The sequence below is a fragment of the Pagrus pagrus genome (genome assembly GCF_965226575.1).
Source record: "Pagrus pagrus genome assembly, chromosome: 22".
NCBI lineage: Eukaryota > Metazoa > Chordata > Actinopteri > Spariformes > Sparidae > Pagrus > Pagrus pagrus.
In genome coordinates, this window is record NC_140204.1 from 386,423 (window position 1) to 409,599 (window position 23,177).

The following is a 23,177-nucleotide window of genomic DNA, read 5'->3' on the forward strand; positions in this document are numbered from 1 at the left end:
TCACCACACTGGTCAGCTTCTTCAGCGACAGACTGATACACCCCAAGTGTGTGAAGGAGAGGTATCACAGGTCCTTCCTTCCTGCTGCTGTCAGTCTACAATCAGCACTGCTCCCAGTAGACCTCACATGTGCACTGTGCAATACAAAACTCTACACATATCCACACACTGTTTGGTTTGCACTAGTTGGACAATTTTTAATAATCATATTTGTTATTTATTGTTTGTTGTAAATACTAAGTTCAAATTGTAAGTTCATATTGTAAATACTATGTATATATGAGTTAATTCTATTTCTTATCTTCTTATTATATTGTTTATTTTTTTACTTTGTATTATTGTTTAGTGTGACACTGTCCTTTGGCTGCTGTGACTAAGAAATTTCCCCATTTGCTGGACAAATAAAGGGATTCTGATTCTGATTCAAATATTTAAATGTTTCCAATCATCAATATATTGAGATTTATTGAATTTCTCAGTCTGATTCAGAGTATTTGACTCATTCTCACTGTAATATCTCTTCATACTCCATCAGCTGATATAATATAAATTGTTTTATGTTCTGTATTTAATGATATATAATATAATAATTCAATATTAATCAATCAATATTACTATTAAATAAGTTTTCTAATTAACATTGATGTTTTTTTTAATGTATTACATTCATAAAAATAAATATTAATCATGAACTGCAGCAGAGTCTGGGGTCTGTCTCAAGTGCTCAGATATCAGCCATCTCATTTGACAAATCACCTCGGATACAGATGACAGATAACACACACACACACACACAAATTTCCCCATTTGCTGGACAAATAAAGGAATTCTGATTCTGATTCAAATATTTAAATGTTTCCAATCATCAATATATTGAGATTTATTGAATTTCTCAGTCTGATTCAGAGTATTTGACTCATTCTCACTGTAATATCTCTTCATACTCCAACAGCTGATATAATATAAATTGTTTTATGTTCAGTATTTAATGATATATAATACAATAATTCAATATTAATCAATCAATATTACTATTAAATAAGTTTTCTAATTAACATTGATGTTTTTTTTAATGTATTACATTCATAAAAATAAATATTAATCATGAACTGCAGCAGAGTCTGGAGTCTGTCTCAAGTGCACAGATATCAGCCATCTCACTTGACAAATCACCTCGGATACAGATGACAGATAACACGGGAGGACTCTGATTGGACAGTTGTGTGGCGTGATTTTGGCCTTGATATAACCCTGGTCCGGCTCTGCTCGTCCCCTTTGACCTACTTGTAGGTAAGTACCAGTCATGTTTGACATGAGCACACTGAAATCGTTCATAAAAGTGGATTTTATTGAAGACATTAGACATTACTATCTCTCCTATGATCACGATAACTCATGATTTCGGAAAAATGAATGTAATTGTTTATGGTCGGTCTGTTTCATCAATATTAATCCGCTGTTGGCCCGGAGCTACTGGGCTCCGACTAGCCAAGCTAACGTGCGTTAGCTAACTGCTAACGGTCGGTCTGTTATAGCAGTAACGCTAGCGGAGCGCTAGCTCGAGTGACCGAGCGCTCGGCTAGTCGGAGCCCAGTAGCTCCGGGCCAGCAGCGGTTAGCAAAGCTACAGGGGTCCATAAGTACAGAATGTGTCTGTGTAGCTAACGGTAATGGGCCTCCGTCAGTCTGTTTCAATACAACACTATTAAGCATGCTAACGGCGCTACTAGGGTCTGGTACATAAACCAGTAGGCCGCAGTCGAAGCCAACAGCGGTGATTTGCTTTTTCTATGAAGAAAAGCTAACCGGAGCGAAAAGCTAACTGTGTGAATGTGTCTGTGTAGCTAACAGTAATGGGTCTCCGTCAGTCTGTTTCAATACAACACTATTAAGACGAGCTAACGGCGCTACTAGGCTCTGGTACATAAACCAGTAGGCCGCAGTCGAAGCCAACAGCGGTGATTTGCTTTTTCTATGAAGAAAAGCTAACTGTGCTAACATCCGTACATGTTTAACAAAAGGGAGCTTATTGAAGCTAGACATTACTGTCTCGTGATTTTGGTTAGGCTGATGTTTATGGCCGATCTGTTTCTATATAAGAACACTGAGCTAAAAGCTAAAACATAAGGCCGAGCTAGATGCTAACAGCGTGAACTCTGGCCTTTGGTCTCTGGTGGCGCGAGCGGCCATCTTCTCTGTTGGTGTGAACTGTACTGTCTCATGCATAGACCCTTAACACAGGTCAGATTTTTTAATAGATGTTACTCATAACATCCGTACATGTTGAACAAAAGTGAGCTTATTGAAGCTAGACATTACTGTCTCGTGATTTTGGTTGGACGGATGTTTATGGCCGATCTGTTTCTATATAAGAACAGCGGCCATCTTCTCTTCCGGTGTGAACTGGACTGTCATGCATAGATCATTAGCACAGGTCAGATTTTTAATAGGCGATATTACACTCATGATTTTGGGATTTTAAAAAAAGGGTTTTATTTAGGTATTCTGTTTTTATACAAGAACATTAATACAAGCTGAAAGCTGTATTTTTTTTTTTTATCCACTTGTTTAGTTTGACTAGTATTTAATACTCCCTTCTGTCCACCGAAAAGCACATTTCTCTTTTTCCGTGTTTGTTTGATTGTCTGTGATAAAATGTGATGAAATGTTTTTTTATTTAGTTAGAAAAGTATCATACTTAAATGTATTATACACTTTTACAACCTGCCTTGATTAAATGGAATAGGAAGCATTTTCATACGTGACTATTTTTGCTTTTGGGAATAAATGTGCATTCAGATGTTGATAAAATCTTGTACAGTTGAAGTTAATGTTGTTTTTACTTGTGTAGTATATTCATTGTCTCATAGTAATTCTTTGTTTTGAGAATACTGTGTAGTATAAAATCATTTATATCATTGATAGTTATTATAATATAGAATTATTTAAAAAAAAATACTGTGCCCAAAAACACACATTATGACAAGTACAGATGTACGTGTGTCTGTTATGCTATTAGCTTGTTGCTAATACTGACTCGTAACATTTGAGACACTTATCTTTTTATTGCACTTTCTCTTTTAGATTAAAGGGTTCCTGTGCTGCAGCTGAGAGTGACCATCCACTGAGATTAATCGCCCTCAACCGTCAGAGCAGAGCATCAACCTTGTGTATCACCACATCACCCACACACCCACAATCACCACATTCATTTTGCATACAAGATATTATATAACGTTGTCTTCAATTACATTTACTAACATTTGAGAAGCATTTCTCGTGTTTTCTTTGTTTTTGACTTTCAGCAGGATGCCCAGGAAGTCGAGGCGGTCTGCGGCGCTGAAGCAGCGCTGGACTAGGCTCAACCTGGAGGAGCCGAGTTCTCCCCCTCCCCCCCCGAAGGTACTTACACAGTAGATAAGCTTCTGTGTCGCAGTGACAACTGTCTGCATGAAAATGGCTGTAGAAATGTTACACCTATTGCTTTTTCCTTTTTTAATGCTGAGTTCTGTGTGTCTGCCATATCTTTGATGTTAATGTTTCTTCTTCAGACGGTGTCCCCTCCGGCCGGAGAGGAGCCTTCTAGCGGGTCAAGGACCAAGCGGACCAGGGAGACCCACCCCCTCTGCTCCCGCGCTCCAGTTGGCAACGTATGCTCTCTCTCACTCTCACTCTCACACTCTCACACACACACACACACACACACACACACGTGCAAAGACATTGTCTGAGGTTAAATGTGTTTGTAATGTTTGTATTGCTTTAAATGTTTTATTATATTTTGTTTTAACTTGTTTGTCTATCTTATGCTTGTTGTTGTTATGATTTATTATTATTTTATGTTTATTTTTTTTATCTGTCATCAGGTGGTTGGCTCTTCACCCCCAGCCAAGCCCTTCTGGAGCACCGGTCGTGCCGAGGTTCGTGCACGTAAGTATCCACCTGTTTTATCCCTAAATGAACAATAAATTAATGAATCATCAATATTACACTTTTTAAACTGGTTTTCATGTACTTTTTTTACTGGTATAAACAAGTGATTGTTGATGTTTCCTGGTAGGCTTTCCTTCATTAGTTTTACACTTTTTCTTTTTTTTAAAATCTGTTTTGTCCTTTACTAAACAGGCCGCGGTACTGGTTACCGCCATCGGGTGCGGAGGTGGCCAACTTCCAAGCTCACCGGACGGAGCCACAAGTTGGTCATCCCACCGGAGTCTCCTGACAAGAAGGTGCTATTATTGTCCAGTTTATGAAGGAAGTAATTGATCTTGAGAGGGATTAATGATTTTCATGCTAAAGAAATTGTCTTTGTTGTTGCAGTTTGTTCTGATTGTCGGGGACTCCCATCTCCGGGCCATCGTGGACGGCTTCGTCGTGATGCCAGAAGGGAAGTATACTTTTGGTTTCATGTCGACCCCTGGGGCCCATGCCGCTCAGCTGCGGACTGAGGTTGTTCACGCTGTTATTCCTCGGACCCCTGATGCTGTCTGTGTTCTTGCCCCCAGTAACAACCTGACGGCGAGCAGGACCGTGGACGAGGCAGCCGCGGACTACGGCCAACTCCTCGCTGCTGTGAGGGACCGCTGGCCGAAGGTAAGCATTTATGCATTTTTTTTGGCGTAGACACCTTTTTTTATTTATTTAGACAAACTGCATTTTGAAATGGGAAAGAGAGGGGGTGTGACATGCAGCAAAGGGATTTGAACCAGAGTCTGCTGCGTATGTGGCATGAGCTCTAACCACTCGACTACCTCCGCGCCCATGGTAAGCTTTTATTTCATGTCTCCCTTGTCCTGCATTCTTAGTAGTTTAACAACAATAGAAGTAGACTGACTACTCTAATAAGACTAATTGTATGAGCTTTTAAATAATAATGTGTACTTAATGTGGTGTGTGTGTGATTTTTGAATGAAACTGTCAGTTGGTGTTTTCTAAAATTTTGTTCTCTACAGGTCTTTGTGCTGGACTTCCCCCCCCGCCTGACTGAGGATGAGGAGCACCAGCGGGCCCTCCGCCAAGAGTTCCACCGCGTGGCAGCTCGTATGGGTATGTAAAACGATATCTTGTCAAGAAAAAGAAATGTACTTAAAAATGTCTGTGATGAACATAGTCATGATGCTACATGTGTGGATGTTGTAATGACTCACTTTTTTTCTTTTTTACATTTTAGGTGTGAGGTACTTCTCTGCCGAGGAGTACTTCCCCCGTACGCGCCTGGAGCTGTGGAGCAGAGACGGCGTAAGTAGAATATCTGTGTGATAGAAAAAGTCTAATTGTCTATAATTTCTTGTGTGTTAATATGAAACCGTCAACACGAGCTACGCTTTTTAGAGTTGAACTTTGTCTGTAAATGGATTTGTCATTCCTGCAGGTTCACCTGAGCGACCGTGAGGGGATGGGCATCCTCGCCGAGCTGCTGTGGACCTCCACGGAGCAGTTCCTGGAGACACCACCACCTCCTCCTCCCACGGTGTCTCCTACCCCTTCACAGCCGCTTAGGAAGGTTTCTCCTAAGCTGGTTGTGAAGGGCGAGGTACGTGCCCCTCTGTCTTCTGACCCCTTCCAATGGAAGGTCGTTGGTCAGAGCCCCAAGGTTAGTACGCTTTTTTATTATAACTATATTATCATTTGTGTTTACTTGTGTTTATGTACATTATGGTGAACAGGTTCACAGTCGTAACTTAAAAAGCACCTATTTAATCAAATATGTGTTGTGCTTTCCCAGTCGCAGGTTCCCGGTCAGGCCAGCGCGGCTCAGCAGCAGGTGACTAATTTTTCTTTTTTTCACAACAAGTTAACTGGTTAGTATTTAAACTTTGTGTATTTGACCAGACAAATATTCATGTCTTTTTTGTTTTTGTTTTTGTCTTTCACAGGAGAAGGAGTCCTTCCTCCCACTGAACCCAATTTGGTTCAGTAGCACGTCCCTTCGTGCTATGGAGCAAGTGTCTCCTTCTCGGCTGTCTGACGTGGCGGACGTCCCGTCTCCTCCGGCGCGCAAGAAGGTAAATGATCTGACATATTCTTCTCAGCTGTATTATAAAGTTTCTGCTGGTTCCCTACAGTTACTGGTGCTATGTTTTTATTTAACGGTGCAGGTGGCCTCCCCAGCGGCAGCCAGGCGTCGTAGGACCACGGAGAGACGCCCCCCTCGCAGCCAGTCTCCTGTGAACAACGTATGTTGCGCAATTGACACACAGTCAGTGTTTACAGTTGAAACGGTGTCTTCATGGAGACATAACTACATTGTCCACTCTGTCTGAATTTTAATATATTTGTCCTCATCTGTCAACAGCTGGTTGGATCCCCTCCAGCCAGGCTGTCACGGAGACTGGAGGACGACGCCCCCTCCAGCCCCCCCCCTCGGTCCAGGACCATGGACGGACCACCCCCCAGCACCCAAACTTCAGTGACCAACGTATGTTACTCTCTGACACAATCTCACACAGAACATGCACTGAGATGTGTAAAGTTTAACATGTTTGTTCTCATGTCTCAATAGCTGGTTGGATCCCCTCCAGCCAGGTTGTCCTGCAGTTTGGGTGATCCGGTGACCCCCTGCTCTTCACCGGCTGCCAAGGTAAATATTATTCCTATTGAATAAAGTTCATAATGTCATTAAAGTCTTCATTTTGCTGAATTATTTGTTCTCAGGTGGCCAGGATGAAGACTCCTTCACCGGCTGGACCGTCCCAGACCCTTAAAGCTGCGGCCTGTCATTCTCCTCGCCCAGCTAAGGTATTTGCTCCACAACTGACACACACAACGTTTACTGTAAAATCAGCTGTAACTACATTACACTGGTTCATTTAACATGTCTGATACCATATCTTTCTCTGCAGTTCACAAATGTCAGTGAGTAAATACATTTGGAAACTTGCTGCGTTGTGTTGTCTCATGTCTAAATATTAACTGGTGTTTATGACTTTTCACAGACCGTCTCGTCACCCGCATCGACCTGCTGGCCCTGGATCATCGACGACGGACTCTCCACCTCTCAGTCCCCTTCGAAAAAGGTAAGGACATTTACATTTGGGTTTATCGTGGGCTTAATAAAGTGTTTGTTTGAGGGGAAAGTATGGTTTACTTTCAACTGAAATGCCAAAACTATTAAGGAAATGAAGGAGAATTAATAATATATTATTGTTAATAATAAAAGTAATAATGGTAATACAATTATGAACAATAACTGAACAACTAGTTTGACACGATTTTATCAATTGTTTAAAGATACACAAGTAACGGAACAGAGGTTTTCTGATTTATTATCTTGGTCAGTTAACATCTTGAAGTGTCAATCTGGTGAGTTTAAAATTTCTGTCATGTTTTTTTTAACCATTTCAATGAATCCAATTCAAAAAAAAAAAAAGACCCAACCCAAAACCAACCTTTTTGTGCCATTGACTCCCATGTAAGCTACGTTTTTAATACACTGCCATTGTAGTATAAATTTAAATATTTATCAATGTTTTCATGTGTAATAGGTGTGAGACAAGTACTAGGGATGTATGAGAGTTGATAGTTATTAATTTAATTAAAGCTGCAGTAGGTAAAATGTTTTTAGTCACATTTCCTTAACCTGTCACTATGCTATGACTGTAGTATATGAAACAGTTAATTACTACAACTAATATTAATGTTAACTAGGCTTATGATTATGCTAATAAGTAATACTTTATGATAATTACTACAACTAATATTAATGTTAACTAGGCTTATGATTATGCTAATAAGTAATACTTTATGATAATGATTATAATTTATCTTATATTTCAGGTACCGGTTAGGGCTACTGTTAGGGCTACTGTTAGGGCTAGTCATAGTCAGAGTCACATGAGGTACAGGAAGTTCTCCAGGAACCACCAGTGTACCTGCATGTCCCTGACTTTTCTGGCGTATCAAAACGAGGGCTGTCAGTTCAACACTGCTGCCCTCGATAGAGTGCTGGCAAAGGGAGATTCGCTTTATGTAGATGTAAAACGTCAGCTGATCCGGAAAAAAACATTCCGCAGTGACCATCTCACTGTGGAAGAACTGCCCAAAAAAGTCCTGACTGACACAGAGGTGTGTAACGTCCACATGCCTGAAATCAGGTGTGGACTTGTGAAAGCCAGTGAAGGCCAGGATTGGTATCTGCCCCTAGCCACACAGTTAGAGTGTTTGTCAGGCGACGTTAATCTGGCTTTAATCATAGTTAGTCCGGAGTGCATTGCAGTTTTCCGTGACCAATCAGGCAGGTACGGTGTGTTTGATTCACACTCGAGAAACGCGGTGGGCTTACCTCACCCCCACGGAACTGCAATTATGAGGACCTTCTCGGAAATCAGTGACTTGGCTGACCACCTGCACAAACTCTTTTCAAATCGTGGACCTTCTGCCGGTTACGAGTTTGTGCCGGTGTCATTCGAAGCCATTGGTTCCAGAGAACGCCCTCAGGCATCTCCTAAACCCAGTACAGCTCTCCCACCAGCAGCAGAGCGTGTCCTTAAGACGGCTCCTGCACCGCCAGCGACAGCCCCTGCACCGCCAGCAGCAGCCCGCGCACCGACAGCGACAGCCCGCGCACCGCCGTCAGCAGCCCGCGCACCGCCGTCAGCAGCCCCCGTCCGCAAGACAGCCCGCGCACCGCCGTCAGCAGCCCCCGTCCGCAAGACAGCCCCCGTCCGCAAGACAGCCCGCGCACCGCCGTCAGCAGCCCCCGTCCGCAAGACAGCCCGCACACCGCCGTCAGCAGCCCCCGTCCGAAAGACAGCCCCCGCACCGCCGGCAGCAGCCCCCGCACCGCAAGCGTCGGAACCTGTCCTCAAGACTGCCCCCGCGCCGCCAGCAAAAGAGAATTTGACAAAGTGGCCAAAGCATCAGCGAAGAAAAGTGATGCGGAAAGCCAGCAAAAAACACACATTACTGTCTGGTGAACAAAGAAGCAACAAGTACAACAGCAAACTCCAAGCACAAAGGAGAAAATACGCCCAAGACGGTCTCGATCGGAAACAGCGATCCTTCGAATTTTACCACAAAAACGCAAAAGTTCGAGACAAGAAGAGGGAAGAAGTCGTCAGAAGATACAGGGAAGATGCTACTTTCAGAAGACGACAGAAGACTTACGTCACAAAGAAGTACAAGGAAGATGCCGCGTTCTGCACCAGACAGAAGAAAGTCATTACAGATAGATACAGAGAAGATGCCGCGTTCCGCACCAGACAGAAGAAAGTCATTACAGAAAGATACAAGGAAGATGCCACGTTCCGCGCCAGACAGAAGAGGTACATGACTGACAGATACAGATCAGATGCAGCGTTTCGGAGCAGACAAACATTTGGCATGTCTCTGAGATACAACACAGATCAAAGCTATAGGCAAAAGCAAAAGCACAAGTTCAATGTTAGATATCAGAATGATCTGGAATTTAGACGTCGTTTCAATCAACGTTGCAACCAGCAGAGAAAAACCAAATTGGACACAAATGCTGCCTTTAGTGTATTTTACAAGATGCGGAAAGCGCTTAGAATCAGACGCAAATACAGACAAATTGTGCACCACCGCCCCAAGCCCCTGATTGATCCGGTGATCGCAGTAGCCATAGCTGTCTTTCGTGAGTCCATTAGCCATGGACCCACATACATTTGTACCGTTTGTCACAGAGCCATGTTTCCTAATCAGGTCAAAGAATGTAAAAGACAAAAATATAGGGAGCACGCAAAAGTGGCGGCAGCATGCTTGACAAGAAAATATGTTCACTTTTGCGACGGCGAGTGCTCTACCCCTTGCTCTGTGCCACAAGAGAGACTGCATGAGTGGATATGCGACACCTGTGACGGCCACCTTGGCAGAGGACGCATACCACCCATGGCAGTCGCAAACAATTTAGAGTTGGCGCCCATCCCCACAGAATTGGCTACACTTAATATGCTTGAGAGGCAGCTGATTTCAAAAATCCTTCCCTTTGCCAAAATTGTTGCTCTGCCAAAAGGCCAACAGAGGGCAGTCCACGGAGCTGTTGTGTGCGTTCCAGCAGAGGTGCAATCGATCGTCAACAGTCTCCCAAGGCCCAGAGCAGAAGCGCAGCTGCTTCAAGTCAAATTGAAAAGGCATATTAAGTACAAAGGTTACCAGCACTTCTACACCGTTAATATGCAGAATGTGCTAGCTGCCCTTGCAAAATTGAGAGAAACGCATTCGGAATATAGAAATGTGTTTATCGACGAGACTGCCACTTTCGACTGTCTGCTCGAAGAAGAGGAGCCCAGCATCCCAGAGGAAGATAGGGATGTCGATTTGGAGGAATTTTTTAACAGTCAAAATGAACCGGGACAGTTCGAGGCAGCTGAAGAAGAAGAGGAGGAGCTGAGACCGCAGCCCAGCTCAGAAGAGGAGCCCATCCCAGAAGAGTTCAGACCGGAAGAGGAGCCGAGCATCCCAGAGGACGATAGGGATGTAGATTTGGATGATTTTTTTCAGAGCCAAAATGAACCGGGACAGTTGGAGGAGCTGAGACCAGAGCCCATCGGAGAAGAGGAGCCCATCGGAGAAGAGTATCCCAGCATCCCAGAGGACGATATGGATGTAGATTTAGAGGAGTTCTTCAAAAGCGAAAATGAACCGGGACAGTCAGAAGCCGCTGAGGAGGAAGAAGAGGAGGAGCTGAGACCAGGCCTCTCCCTGGACACTTGCATGCAGCCCCCCGACATTGCACAGGAAATCCTTTCATATGGCGACGGCGTATTTAGTGTTGCCCCCGCGCAAGGCAACAAACCGGTTGGTTTTTTCACCGTACCCAAGTTAGAGGCCATGGCTTTTCCTGTGCAATTTCCGACGGGAGAGAACACGTTGGACGAAGATAGAAGCGTCTCCCTGTCCCCGAGTCTCTACTTTAATTGTAGGCTCTTTGCTGCAGATGCGCGTTTTGCAAGTGACCAGAGTTATCTTTTCTTTGCGCAGTTTGTTACAGAGACTCACCTCGCGACCAGTAGCATGTCTATACAAATGCGCAAAGGAAAGTCCAAAACCAGAGACGGCCGTAGGATCAATAACGTCATGCTCCAGGATAAGGACGAAGTAGAGCGGCTCATTATGAACCAAGACGCGACTAGGTTCATGCAACCTCTCAGAGGCACTCCAGCCTATTGGAACAAAACCCTCAAAGACGTGCACGCGATGGTTCGTCAAATTGGAAAACCGACATTTTTTGCGACGTTCTCTGCTGCTGAGATGAGATGGCCTGAGTTCATAGAGGCCATCAAAGCTCAGCAGGGTGAACAACAACAACCGTTTTCAGATTTGGATTGGAAAACAAAATGCGACATTCTGAGAAGTAACCCCGTCACAGTAATGCGCATGTTTGAAAAGAGAGTCGAAGCTCTCATGACAAACCTCATCCTCTCTCCCGCACAACCGCTCGGGGAAGTAGATGATTATTTTTATCGCGTCGAGTTCCAAGCCAGGGGAAGCCCGCACATCCACATGCTTATTTGGATAAAAGATTCGCCTAAATTCGAAGACGCCTCCGATAGAGAAATCAGGGAATTTATAGATCGTTATATTAGTTGCAAAATGCCCGACCCTGACGCAGATCCGGAACTCCACAAAACAGTGTCAGAGGTTCAGGTGCACAGCAGGAAACATTCAAAGTCCTGTAAGAAGGGTAATGTAGCCTGCAGGTTCGGCTTTCCAAAACTACCGATGGATAAAACGTTCATCACCAGGCCCCCCACTATTAATTGCCACCAAAAAGAAGATCAAGATGATGCAGACTTCGAAGCAGAAATAGCGGAGCAGAAAAAGGCCCTCGCAGACCAACAAAAATTGGCTAAACAAACGCTCCAACCACTTAGAGATCTGCTTATGGATCCGGCCGCTTCGTTCAGCAGTTTGACAGACTTGCTTTGCCGGTGCAACTTGACTCACGAAGAATACGTCGACGCCGCAGAGTGCCTGGCAAACAGTCACGTCGTGATGCTGAGGCGCCATCCAAATGATTGTTGGGTTAATGCCTACAATCCCGATTTGCTTAGGGCGTGGAACGCAAATATGGACATCCAGTACGTCATAGACGATTATAGCTGCATCATGTACATGATGTCGTACGTAACAAAACCGGAGCACGAGATGACGGAATTCCTTAAGAACGTCATCAAAGATGTTAAGCAATCTGACGTTAACGAGCGCGACGAAATGAAACAAATTATGCAGGCCTACTCTAAACACAGAGAGGTCAGCGCTCAAGAGGCCGTAGCCCGTACCTGCAGCTTACGCCTCAAGAAGTGCTCCCGATCCGTGGCCTTCATTCGGACCGACGAGGACGGCGTGAGAATGAGTCACCCCATGGGTAGACTGGAAAAAATGGACCCGCAATCGGAGGACGTATGGATGTCGGGGTTGCCTGAGAAATACATCAACAGACCTCGCGATCGAGAGTTTGAAGGCATGTGCCTGGCCGAGTTTGTGTCGGAGTACAGGGTACTCTACGGCCATCAAAAGGAAAGTCCGAACGCCATTTCGCTGTTAAACGATCAGGGATATATCCAAAAGAGAACCGTGGGAAAACCGGCGATTATTAGATTCACGCGCTTCTCTGAGGAAAAAAATCCAGAAAAGTTTTACAGACGACTGCTGAAACTTTATCTGCCACATCGATCCGACGCCGATCTGACAGATAACGCGTACCCCACTTACGAACAGTTTTACAAGTGTGGCGAGAAGTGGGGTATGACAGTAGAGCAAATTGTGGGGCGCAACAAAAAACGCTACGAGGGCCAGGGAAAAAGCATGGACGCTGCGTTTGAACAGCTTGAGGTGTGCGGTCCTCTCGTGAATGCGTGGAACTCTTTTGCGCCCGAAGTCGAAGTAGACAGGCTGGAGTGCATGGCGGAACTCGAACCTCGCGATCAGGACGAAAACGGCGAAGACGTCCCGGAATTCGGCACTAAAAAGGATAAGGGGAGCTCTATGCCTAGAATAGATGCTCCAGAGTTGAGTCCAGACTTTGTTAGGAAAATGTACCAAAGTCTGAACGAAACTCAGGCTTCCGTTTTCTACAGCGTTCGACAGTGGTGCTTTGACCTAGTCTGGGGCCACAATCCAGAACCGTTTTATTACTTCCTATCGGGAGGGGCTGGATGTGGCAAATCGCATGTGATCAAGTGCATTCACCACGAGGCAACGAGAGTTCTGCGTGAGCTCCCGAGATTTCGGGACGACGCAGACATGTCCCAACCGGCAGTGCTGCTGACCGCATTCACGGGTACAGCGGCATTCAACATATCAGGCAACACGTTGCACTCGATTCTCAAATTGCCAAGGTCCTTGAAGCCACCTTATCAAGGTCTTGGAAATGCACTGGACGAGGTCAGAGCAACGCTGGCGAACGCTGAGATTCTCATCATCGACGAGATATCCATGGTCTCTAAAGAGCTATTTGCCTACGTGCATTGGCGATTTCAGCAGATCAGGGGTAATCGGAAGCCGTTCGGAGGCATGTCTGTCCTGGCCGTAGGTGACTTTTATCAACTGCCGCCCCTTGGTAAAGCCAAGCCGCTGTGTGTGTACGAAGAGACCGAGTTTGATCTCTGGAAGGATCACTTCAAAATGGTCACCCTGACAGAGATCATGCGACAGAAAGACGATCGAGCTTTTGCTGAACTCTTGAACCGTCTCAGGGTGAAGCAAAAGCAAGATCCTTTGTTAGATGAAGACAGGCTCTTGCTTACACAGGCGGTGGCTGATAGTCAGCATTGCACAGCACAGGGTCTACACATCTACGCCACAAACAAAGAAGTAGACCGTCACAACGCCGACATCGTAAACGCCTCCTACGAGAACGCGACTGCCATTGCAGCTCGTGATTTTCGAAAAGACCCCAGAACTGGCTGCATGACGTTTGTGTCTGGGCAAATTAAAGGACACAGGCGAGACTTGCCCGACAACATAATGGCTGCTCAAGGAGTACGCGTTATGTTGATCCGAAATTTAGATGTGGAGGACGGCCTCGTGAACGGTACATTTGGAACCATTTCGAACATTGTATTTGAAGAACCACAAGGCGTGAAGATGATTGGACTCCTGCTGGACAATCCTACAGCAGGACAGAGATTCCGCAAAAAAATGTTAGGTCCCTCAGATAACTCGGTGTACATAGAAAGATCTGAGGAGCACCTAAGTAATAGAAAGGGGGTTGTTCGTCGCCAGTTCCCCCTCAAATTAGCTTTCGCGTGTACGACCCACAAAGTTCAAGGAATGACCATGCCGTCGGCCGTTGTGTGTCTGAAGCGTGTTTTTGAGCCCGGTATGGCCTACGTTGCTCTCAGCCGCACAACGTCGCTTCAAGGTCTCACCATCCTTGACTTTGATGAGAAAAAAATTTACGCTGACCCCAAGATCAAGACAGCTCTGGAAAGTATGCCTCAAGCATCTTTCCAAAGCTGTCGACCATTGTTGACGCTGTTGAAATCTGTTAAACAAACTCCAAAGGTTTTGACAATCGTCCACCACAACACGCAGGGTCTGCCATGTCACATGGTGGACCTGAAATCGCATCACGAGCTCCGACAAGCAGATGTGCTTTGCCTAACAGAGACACACTTGTCGGGCTCCTCTGTCGCTGAAATTTTTCATTTGGAGGGGCACACCATGTTCACACGTAGCAGACAGCTGTCTTACAACAGCTGTGTGAACATGGCCAAAAAAGAGGGAGGTGGAGTTGCGATGTACTGTAGAGACACTGTTCAAGCAGAGCCTCGCAGGTACATGCAAAACGTCACTGATTTGGAGTTTGTTGTCGTCAAAATTGAGGCTCCAGTCAAAGTGCTAATAGCGACTGTGTACAAACCGCCAAGTTTTCAACTGGGAATCTTTCTCCCAAACTTGGAAAAGCTCTTGGACTCATTGGAAATGTCAGGTCAGCAGCCCATCGTTGTTTGTGGCGATTTTAACGAGGACCTCCTTTCAAAAGGGACAAAAAGTATCCGAGATTTGTTTCAGTCCAGAGGGTACACTCAATTAGTAGCAAATTCGACAACCGAAAAGAACACACTGATTGACCACATTTATATTTCACATCCCGATAAATGTCTTCAATCAGGTGTTCTCCAAACGTATTACAGTTACCACAGTCCAGTTTATTGTGTTTTGACTGACTAATAGCCTCTCCAGCTGTTCTGTCCAAGACCTGTTGTGCCACGTTTTACAGTGTATCTGGAGTCTGTGATTTGGTTATTTATTGAGCTAATTCATTTATTGAGCTAATTATCATTGTGATTTATTGAGCCAAGTGATTTGTGATTTATTGAGCTAATTATCATTGTTAAATCATGCTGTAATTTATTTCAGGATTTACTCGTTTAGTCTTTGTGCATTTTGTCATGTAATTGTTTTTCATATGTATGTTGTTACAGTGGCATGTCTTGGCTGGAAATGGTTTAATCTTGTGGAAATGTAAATGTCTTTATTTATATATTTGTGTATTTGTTCATTTTAGAATGGGGTCAGCAAATTCTTCTCATGAGGTCACAAAAGTTACCATGTAATTATGTATTTTTAATCATGCATGTATCATGTAATGTAATTGTATTTTTAATCATGCATGTATCATGTAATCTAATTTTATTTTTAATCATGCATCTATCATGTAATGTTATTGTGTTTTTATTGTATTTTCTTTTTTTTACTGTATTTTCTTTTTTTTCTTTTTCTTTTTCTTTTTCTGCTGGGTTGTTGTCACTATTCATCGTTGCAGGGAGGAAGCTGAACATCCAGCTGAGATGCAGACCAAGCTGCATGTCAAACCAGGTCCATCACAAGGTAAGTGTCTTTTTTTTCCTTTTTTTTTTTTTGAGTGATTCATTTGCATTGAGTGATTTAACTCAATGATGATGTCATTGTCTTTCTAGGATGATCCAGTGAGAAAGACCCCCAGAGGACTTCAGCAGATCTCTCTCCAGCGACGACAACAACCCAGGAGAAAATAAGGGAAGTAAGATTTAGTTAAATTCTCATCTTTCAATTCAGTCTTTGAAATTTGTAACCAATTTATGTCTTTTAAATCTGACAACATATTATACAGACAGCAGGAAGAAGACCTTCAGAAGACTGCAGCACCAATAAGGGAAGTAAGATTTCGTTAAATTCTCAACTTTCACTTCACTCTTTTGAAATCTGTAACCAATTTGTGTTTTAAATCTGACATTTACAGACAGCAGGAAGAAGACCGCCAGAGGACTGCAGCAACAATAAGGGAAGTAAAATTTCGTTATATTCTCAACTTTCACTTCAGTCTTTGAAACCTGTAACCAATTTGTCTTTGAAATCTGACATTTACAGACGGCAGGAAGAAGACCTCCAGAGGACTGCAGCAACAATAAGGGAAGTAAAATTTCGTTAAATTCTCAACTTTCACTTCAGTCTTTGAAACCTGTAACCAATTTGTCTTTGAAATCTGACATTTACAGACGGCAGGAAGAAGACCTCCAGAGGACTGCAACAACAATACGGGAAGTAAGATTTCATTAAATTCTCAACTTTCACTTCAGTCTTTGAAATCTGTAACTAATTTATGTCTTTTAAATCTGGCAACATTTATACAGACGGTGGGAAGAAGACCTCCAGAGGACTGCAACAACAATACGGGAAGTAAGATTTCATTAAATTCTCAACTTTCACTTCACTCTTTTGAAACCTGTAACTAATTTATGTCTTTTAAATCTGGCAACATTTATACAGACGGTGGGAAGAAGACCTCCAGAGGACTGCAGCAACAATAAGGGAAGTAAGAGTTTTTCAACTTTGACTTTTTTTCACTCCAGGAAGAAAGCCGCCTGCTTTTTTTTTTTTTTTTTAAGAAAAATAAACGTTATCTCTGTTACAAAATGATGGTGTATGCCTCTTGAATTATTAATTATGTTCCATGTTTAGCTTTAGTTTGTAACAAACACCATAGATGAAGATGCTGAGAATGAATGGTAGGTGGTGAAATGAATACATTGTAGCATTGTAGTGTAGTGTAGTATTGTATCATAGCATTGTCAATCCTCATTTCTCATTGACAATGAAAAAAATGAAACCGTTTTTCAAAAATCAACATCTCTGGCATAGTTTGACCTAGACACACTAGTCAAACTTAAAATGTAGATCTAAAAGTTCTCAACGTACGTGGGGTGCGAATTTGCACAGAGCACAGCCCACTCTCGCGATTTCCCAACGGGAAATTGTCTAGTGTTTGTATTACTACACCCCCTTGCCTGATTTCGGCACTTAACTCGTCCCTCACCGTTGAGCGCACACACACAAAAAATATATCAAAACGTGCGGCTCGCTCTGACTCGGTATGCTATTATTCAGTTTTCCAGAATATTAATTTTTCGCGTCGTAAGACGCGAAAAACTGTTTCCCATCAGAATGAATGGGATGAGGTCAAAAGAACTCGCAAATCTGCCTCTTTTTCAAACATCTCCTGCTCTGGCCTACTTTCACCTAGAAACACCATTCAAACTTTAAAATGTAGGCACGGGTCTTGTCTATTTGAGTTGCATTTGAACTTTTTTTCTACGATGTTTCGTTTTTGAACCCTGACCCTCTAATGATGGTGAGTGATTTTGGAAAAACTCAGGACTTTATAATGGGTGTGTATTGCGTGAGCTAGAATGCAGAACATCACTGAGTCTCCCCCACACACACAGAGAGAGAGACAGAGAGAGAGACACACAGACTATCAGACAGACACACACGGACACACACACAGAGACAGACAGATAGACAGGGACACACACACACACACACAGACAGACAGATAGACAGAGACACACACACATAAACACACGCACACACAGACATACACACACACTCCTTATGGGGACATTTTCAAATTTCATCCTGCGACTGCTTCATCATACGTTCAGCTACAGGAACCGTTCAACTATCAAAATGTTCGGCTTTTTAACCTCTTTCAGCCTAGATATAATATAATGTAAATATGAAAGTTCTCAACTTACGTGGCGTGCGAATTTGCACAGAGCACAGCCCACTCTCGCGATTTCCCAACGGGAAATTGTCTAGTTAGTGGGCTGTGCCCCGCAAAGCCCACTATGTACACCTCTGTACAGAGGTGTACATAGTGGGCTGTGCGGAGCACAGCCCACTATTGTTATTCACCGCGCCTCTTTTTATTATTCTTCCTCCCGCCCTTTTTTTGACGGTTAACTTGCCCCGCAGCTTTGAGCGCACACAAACAAAAAATATATCAAAACGTGCGCCTCGATCGGACTCGGTGTGCTATCATTCAGATTTCCAGAATATTAATTTTTCGCGTCGTAAGACGCGAAAAACTGCGAAAAATTTCCCATAAGAATGAATGGGACGAGGAAAAAAAAACTCGCAAATCTTCGACGTTTTTCAAACATCTCCTGCTCGGGCCTACGTTGACCTAGAAACACCATTCAAACTTTAAAACGTAGGCACGGGTCTTGTCTATTTAAGTTGTATTTGAAGTTTTTTCGCACGATGTTTCATTTTTGAACTCTGACCCTTGAAAGATGGTGAGTGATTTTGGAAAAATTCAGGACTTTATAATGGGTGTGTATTGCGGAATGTTCGTGCAGAGCCAACTGCCAGAGTGGGGGGAGACTCAGAAAAACTCTCACAACTTTTCTCTTTCTCTGACGACCACAGCCACAAATTACACAGTAGAAAAGTGATTTTTTCATCAAGTTGTAGCCACACTTGTCCTCTTTCTCCCAATGTGTCCACTTTATTGGTAGGATTTACGGTTTTTGATTTATCTGCCTCCAACCGACAAGAGTAGCTCTCAACTGCTCCATTTACCCCAATGTTAATCTGGAGGAGGATTTTCGAGGATTTTCCAAACTGCCCCTGTTTTTAACTCGCTCCTATGACCACATTTCAGAAGCTAGGACCACCAAAAATAATGGCTGTGTTCTTTAAGGCCTTCCTGGCTTGATGGTGAAGAAAATTTTCCAATATCATGTTTGGTTTTGAAGATATAGCACTAGTTTGAGGTCTAGATTTGGGGCAAAAGTCACTCTCAAATCAGCTGTCCCAGGTGGTTGCTAGGGGTTAACGACAACCATCACCGCGGCAACCAAGCTGAACTGGCCCTGCAGAGACACACACACACAGACAGAGACAGATAGACAGACAGACAGACAGACACACACAGACACAGACACACACAGACACACACAGACACACACACACACACACACACACACAGACATACAGATAGACAGACAGACAGACAGACAGACACAGACACAGACACACACACACACAGACAGACACACACACACACACACAGACATACAGATACACAGACAGACAGACAGACACACACAGACACAGACACACACAGACACACACACACACACACACACAGACATACAGATAGACAGACAGACAGACAGACACAGACACACACAGACACACACACACACAGACAGACATACAGATAGACAGACACACGACAGACAGACACACACACACAGACACACACAGAGAGACACACACACACTCCTTATGGGGACATTTTCAAATTTCATCCTGCTACTGCTTTTGCATACGTTCAGCTACAGAAACCGTTCGGTCTGTCTGTCTGTCTGTGTGTGTGTCTGTCTGTCTGTCTGTGTATCTGTCTCTCTCTGTGTGTGCGTGTGCATCTGTGTGTCTGTATATCTGTATGTCTGTGTGTGTGTGTGTGTGTGTGTGTCTCTGTCTGTCTGTCTGTCTGTCTGTCTCTCCCATAAACCGCAGTGTTAACTTTGAGCCTAAATTTCTGGAGTGGAGCAGAGAGTACCTGTTTTGTCTCTCGCTCTGGCTCCCTCATTTTTCACTCTACAGTAATAAAAAAGACATCACATGGTTCAGCAATGTCTCCTGTTACTCACTGTATACATATTTTGGCAATAACCATTAGACTTTTTTCTCAAACTGCAGGAGTTTGGGAGGTGTTTTCCCATTCATCCTTATGGGGACATGTTCAAATTTCATCCTGCTACTGCTTCAGCATACGTTCAGCTACAGAAACCGTTCAACTATCAAAATGTTCGGCTTTTTAAGCTCTTTCAGCCCATTTTCAGGTTCTCAACCTAGATATAATATAATATAATGTAGATATGAAAGTTCTCAACGTACGTGGGGTGCGAATTTGCACAGAGCACAGCCCACTCTCGCGATTTCCCAACGGGAAATTGTCTAGTTAGTGGGTTGTGCCCCGCAAAGCCCACTATGTACACCTCTGTACAGAGGTGTACATAGTGGGCTGTGCGGAGCACAGCCCACTATTGTTCTTCCCCGGGCCTTTTTTTATTATTATTCTTCCTCCCGGTTTAACATTGATTTCCCCCCTGCGCTTCGGCGCGTAACTTGCCCCGCAGTTCTAAACGCACACAAACAAAAAATATATCAAAACGTGCGGCTCGATCGGGAGATTTATGCTATTATTTGTTTTCTCCAGATCGGAAGTTTTCGCGTCGTAAGACGCGAAAAACCGCGAAAAATTTCCCATAAGAATGAATGGGACGAGGAAAAAAAAAATCGCAAATCTCAAACATCTCCTGCTCGGGCCTACGTTCACCTAGAAACACCATTCAAACTTTAAAAAGGAGCCACAGGTCTTGTCTATTTAAGTTGTATTTGAAGTTTTTTTGCACGATGTTTCGTTTTTGAACTCTGACCCTTGAAAGATGGTGAGTGATTTTGGAAAAATTCAGGACTTTATAATGGGTGTGTATTGCGGAATGTTCGTGCAGAGCCAACTGCCAGAGTGGGGGGAGAGTCAGAAAAACTCTCACAACTTTTCTCTTTCTCTGACAACCACAGCCACAAATTACACAGTAGAAGAGTGATTTTTTCACCAAGTTGTAGCCACACTTGTCTTCTTTCTCCCAATGTGTCCACTTTATTGGTAGGATTTACGGTTTTTGATTTATCTGCCTCCAACCGACAAGAGTAGCTGTCAACTGCTCCATTTACCCCAATGTTAATCTGGAGGAGGATTTTCGAGGATTTTCCAAACTGCCCCTGTTTTTAACTCGCTCCTATGACCACATTTCAGAAGCTAGGACCACCAAAAATAATGGCTGTGTTCTTTAAGGCCTTCCTGGCTTGATGGTGAAGAAAATTTTCCAATATCATGTTTGGTTTTGAAGATATAGCACTAGTTTGAGGTCTAGATTTGGGGCAAAAGTCACTCTCAAATCAGCTGTCCCAGGTGGTTGCTAGGGGTTAACGACAACCATCACCGCGGCAACCAAGCCGAACTGGCCCTGCAGAGACACACACACACAGACAGAGACAGATAGACAGACAGACAGACACACACAGACACAGACACACACACACAGACAGACAGACACACACAGACACACACACACACACACACACACACACACACAGACATACAGATAGACAGACAGACAAACAGACACAGACACACACAGACACACACACACACAGACAGACATACAGATAGACAGACACACGACAGACAGACACAGACACACACACACACACACACACACAGAGACACACACACACTCCTTATGGGGACATTTTCAAATTTCATCCTGCTACTGCTTTTGCATACGTTCAGCTACAGAAACCGTTCGGTCTGTCTGTCTGTGTGTGTCCGTGTGTGTGTATGTCATCTGTGTGTGTGTGTGTCTGTCTGTCTATCTGTCTCTCTCTGTGTGTGCGTTTGCATCTGTGTGTCTGTATGTCTGTGAGTGTGTGTGTGTGTGTCTCTGTCTGTCTGTCTGTCTGTCTGTCTGTCTGTCTCCCCCATAAGCCGCAGTGTTAACTTTGAGCCTAAATTTCTGGAGTGGAGCAGAGAGTACCTGTTTTGTCTCTCGCTCTGGCTCCCTCATTTTTCACTCTACAGTAATAAGAAAGACATCAAAATGTTCAGCAATGTCTCCTGTTACTCACTCTATACATATTTTGGCCATAACCATTAGACTTTTTTCTCAAACTGCAGGAGTTTGGGAGGTGTTTTCCCATTCATCCTTATGGGGACATTTTCAAATTTCATCCTGCTACTACTTCAGCATAGATTCAGCTACAGAAACCGTTCAACTATCAAAATGTTCAGCTTTTTAAGCTCTTTCAGCCTGTTTTCAGCTTTTCAACTTAGATATAATATAATATAATGTAGATCTGAAAGTTCTCAACGTACGTGGGGTGCGAATTTGCACAGAGCACAGCCCACTCTCGCGATTTCCCAACGGGAAATTGTCTAGTGTTTGTATTACTACACCCCCTTGCCTGATTTCGGCACTTAACTCGTCCCACACCGTTGAGCGCACACAAACAAAAAATATATCAAAACGTGCGCCTCGGTCGGACTCGGTATGCTATTATTCAGTTTTCCAGAATATTAATTTTTCGCGTCGTAAGACGCGAAAAACTGTTTCCCATCAGAATGAATGGGACGAGGTCAAAAGAACTCGCAAATCTGCCTCTTTTTCAAACATCTCCTGCTCTGGCCTACTTCCACCTAGAAACACCATTCAAACTTTAAAATGTAGGCACAGGTCTTGTCTATTTGAGTTGTATTTGAACTTTTTTCCTACGATGTTTCATTTTTGAACCCTGACCCTCTAATGATGGTGAGTGATTTTGGAAAAACTCAGGACTTTATAATGGGTGTGTATTGCGTGAGCTAGAATGCAGAACATCACTGAGTCTCCCCCACACACACAGAGAGAGAGACAGAGAGAGAGACACACAGACAGACACACAGACAGACACACACACACAGAGACAGACAGATAGACAGAGACACACACACACACACACACACACACATGCACACACAGACAGACACACACACTCCTTATGGGGACATTTTCAAATTTCATCCTGCGACTGCTTCATCATACGTTCAGCTACAGAAACCGTTCAACTATCAAAATGTTTGGCTTTTTAAGCTCTTTCAGCCTGGATATAATATAATGTAAATATGAAAGTTCTCAACGTACGTGGGGTGCGAATTTGCACAGAGCACAGCCCACTCTCGCGATTTCCCAACGGGAAATTGTCTAGTGTTTGTATTACTACACCCCCTTGCCTGATTTTGGCACTTAACTCGTCCCACACCGTTGAGCGCACACAAACAAAAAATATATCAAAACGTGCGCCTCGGTCGGACTCGGTATGCTATTATTCAGTTTTCCA

The 23,177-nt window shown here is 43.7% G+C and overlaps 3 protein-coding genes across 10 annotated transcripts in view; 2 read left to right on the top strand and 1 right to left on the bottom strand.

Moving 5' to 3' along the window:
- Positions 1–23,177, bottom strand: part of dlg4b (discs, large homolog 4b) — a 175,659-nt gene that overhangs the window by 17,819 nt on the left and 134,663 nt on the right. The window lies entirely within an intron of this gene.
- LOC311251423 (uncharacterized protein) lies at positions 1,268–5,919 on the top strand (the record flags this gene model as incomplete). Its single annotated transcript, XM_084343818.1, has 11 exons — positions 1,268–1,290; positions 3,084–3,401; positions 3,551–3,649; positions 3,866–3,929; positions 4,125–4,228; positions 4,320–4,592; positions 4,952–5,045; positions 5,170–5,237; positions 5,371–5,592; positions 5,725–5,737; positions 5,876–5,919. Exons 2-11 carry the CDS (start codon positions 3,309–3,311, stop codon positions 5,917–5,919), a joined length of 1,074 nt encoding a protein of 357 aa, XP_084199944.1. The 5' UTR covers positions 1,268–1,290; positions 3,084–3,308.
- LOC311251765 (uncharacterized protein) lies at positions 5,606–16,972 on the top strand. Its single transcript, XM_084344403.1, has 10 exons — positions 5,606–5,763; positions 5,876–6,004; positions 6,098–6,175; positions 6,295–6,417; positions 6,502–6,579; positions 6,654–6,737; positions 6,935–7,015; positions 7,776–9,262; positions 10,187–15,794; positions 15,884–16,972. Exons 2-9 carry the CDS (start codon positions 5,936–5,938, stop codon positions 15,132–15,134), a joined length of 6,948 nt encoding a protein of 2,315 aa, XP_084200529.1. The 5' UTR covers positions 5,606–5,763; positions 5,876–5,935; the 3' UTR covers positions 15,135–15,794; positions 15,884–16,972.

What these genes read in the sequence shown, in the direction of transcription:
- LOC311251765 (XM_084344403.1), top strand. Translation starts at nt 5,936, where the DNA reads ATGGAGCAAGTGTCTCCTTCTCGGCTGTCTGACGTGGCGGACGTCCCG. An exon ending in ATTCTCCTCGCCCAGCTAAG is followed by an intron (nt 6,738 to 6,934) that starts GTATTTGCTCCA and finishes GACTTTTCACAG; the next exon opens with ACCGTCTCGTCACCCGCATC. An exon ending in TTCCGCGCCAGACAGAAGAG is followed by an intron (nt 9,263 to 10,186) that starts GTACATGACTGA and finishes TTCGGAATATAG; the next exon opens with AAATGTGTTTATCGACGAGA.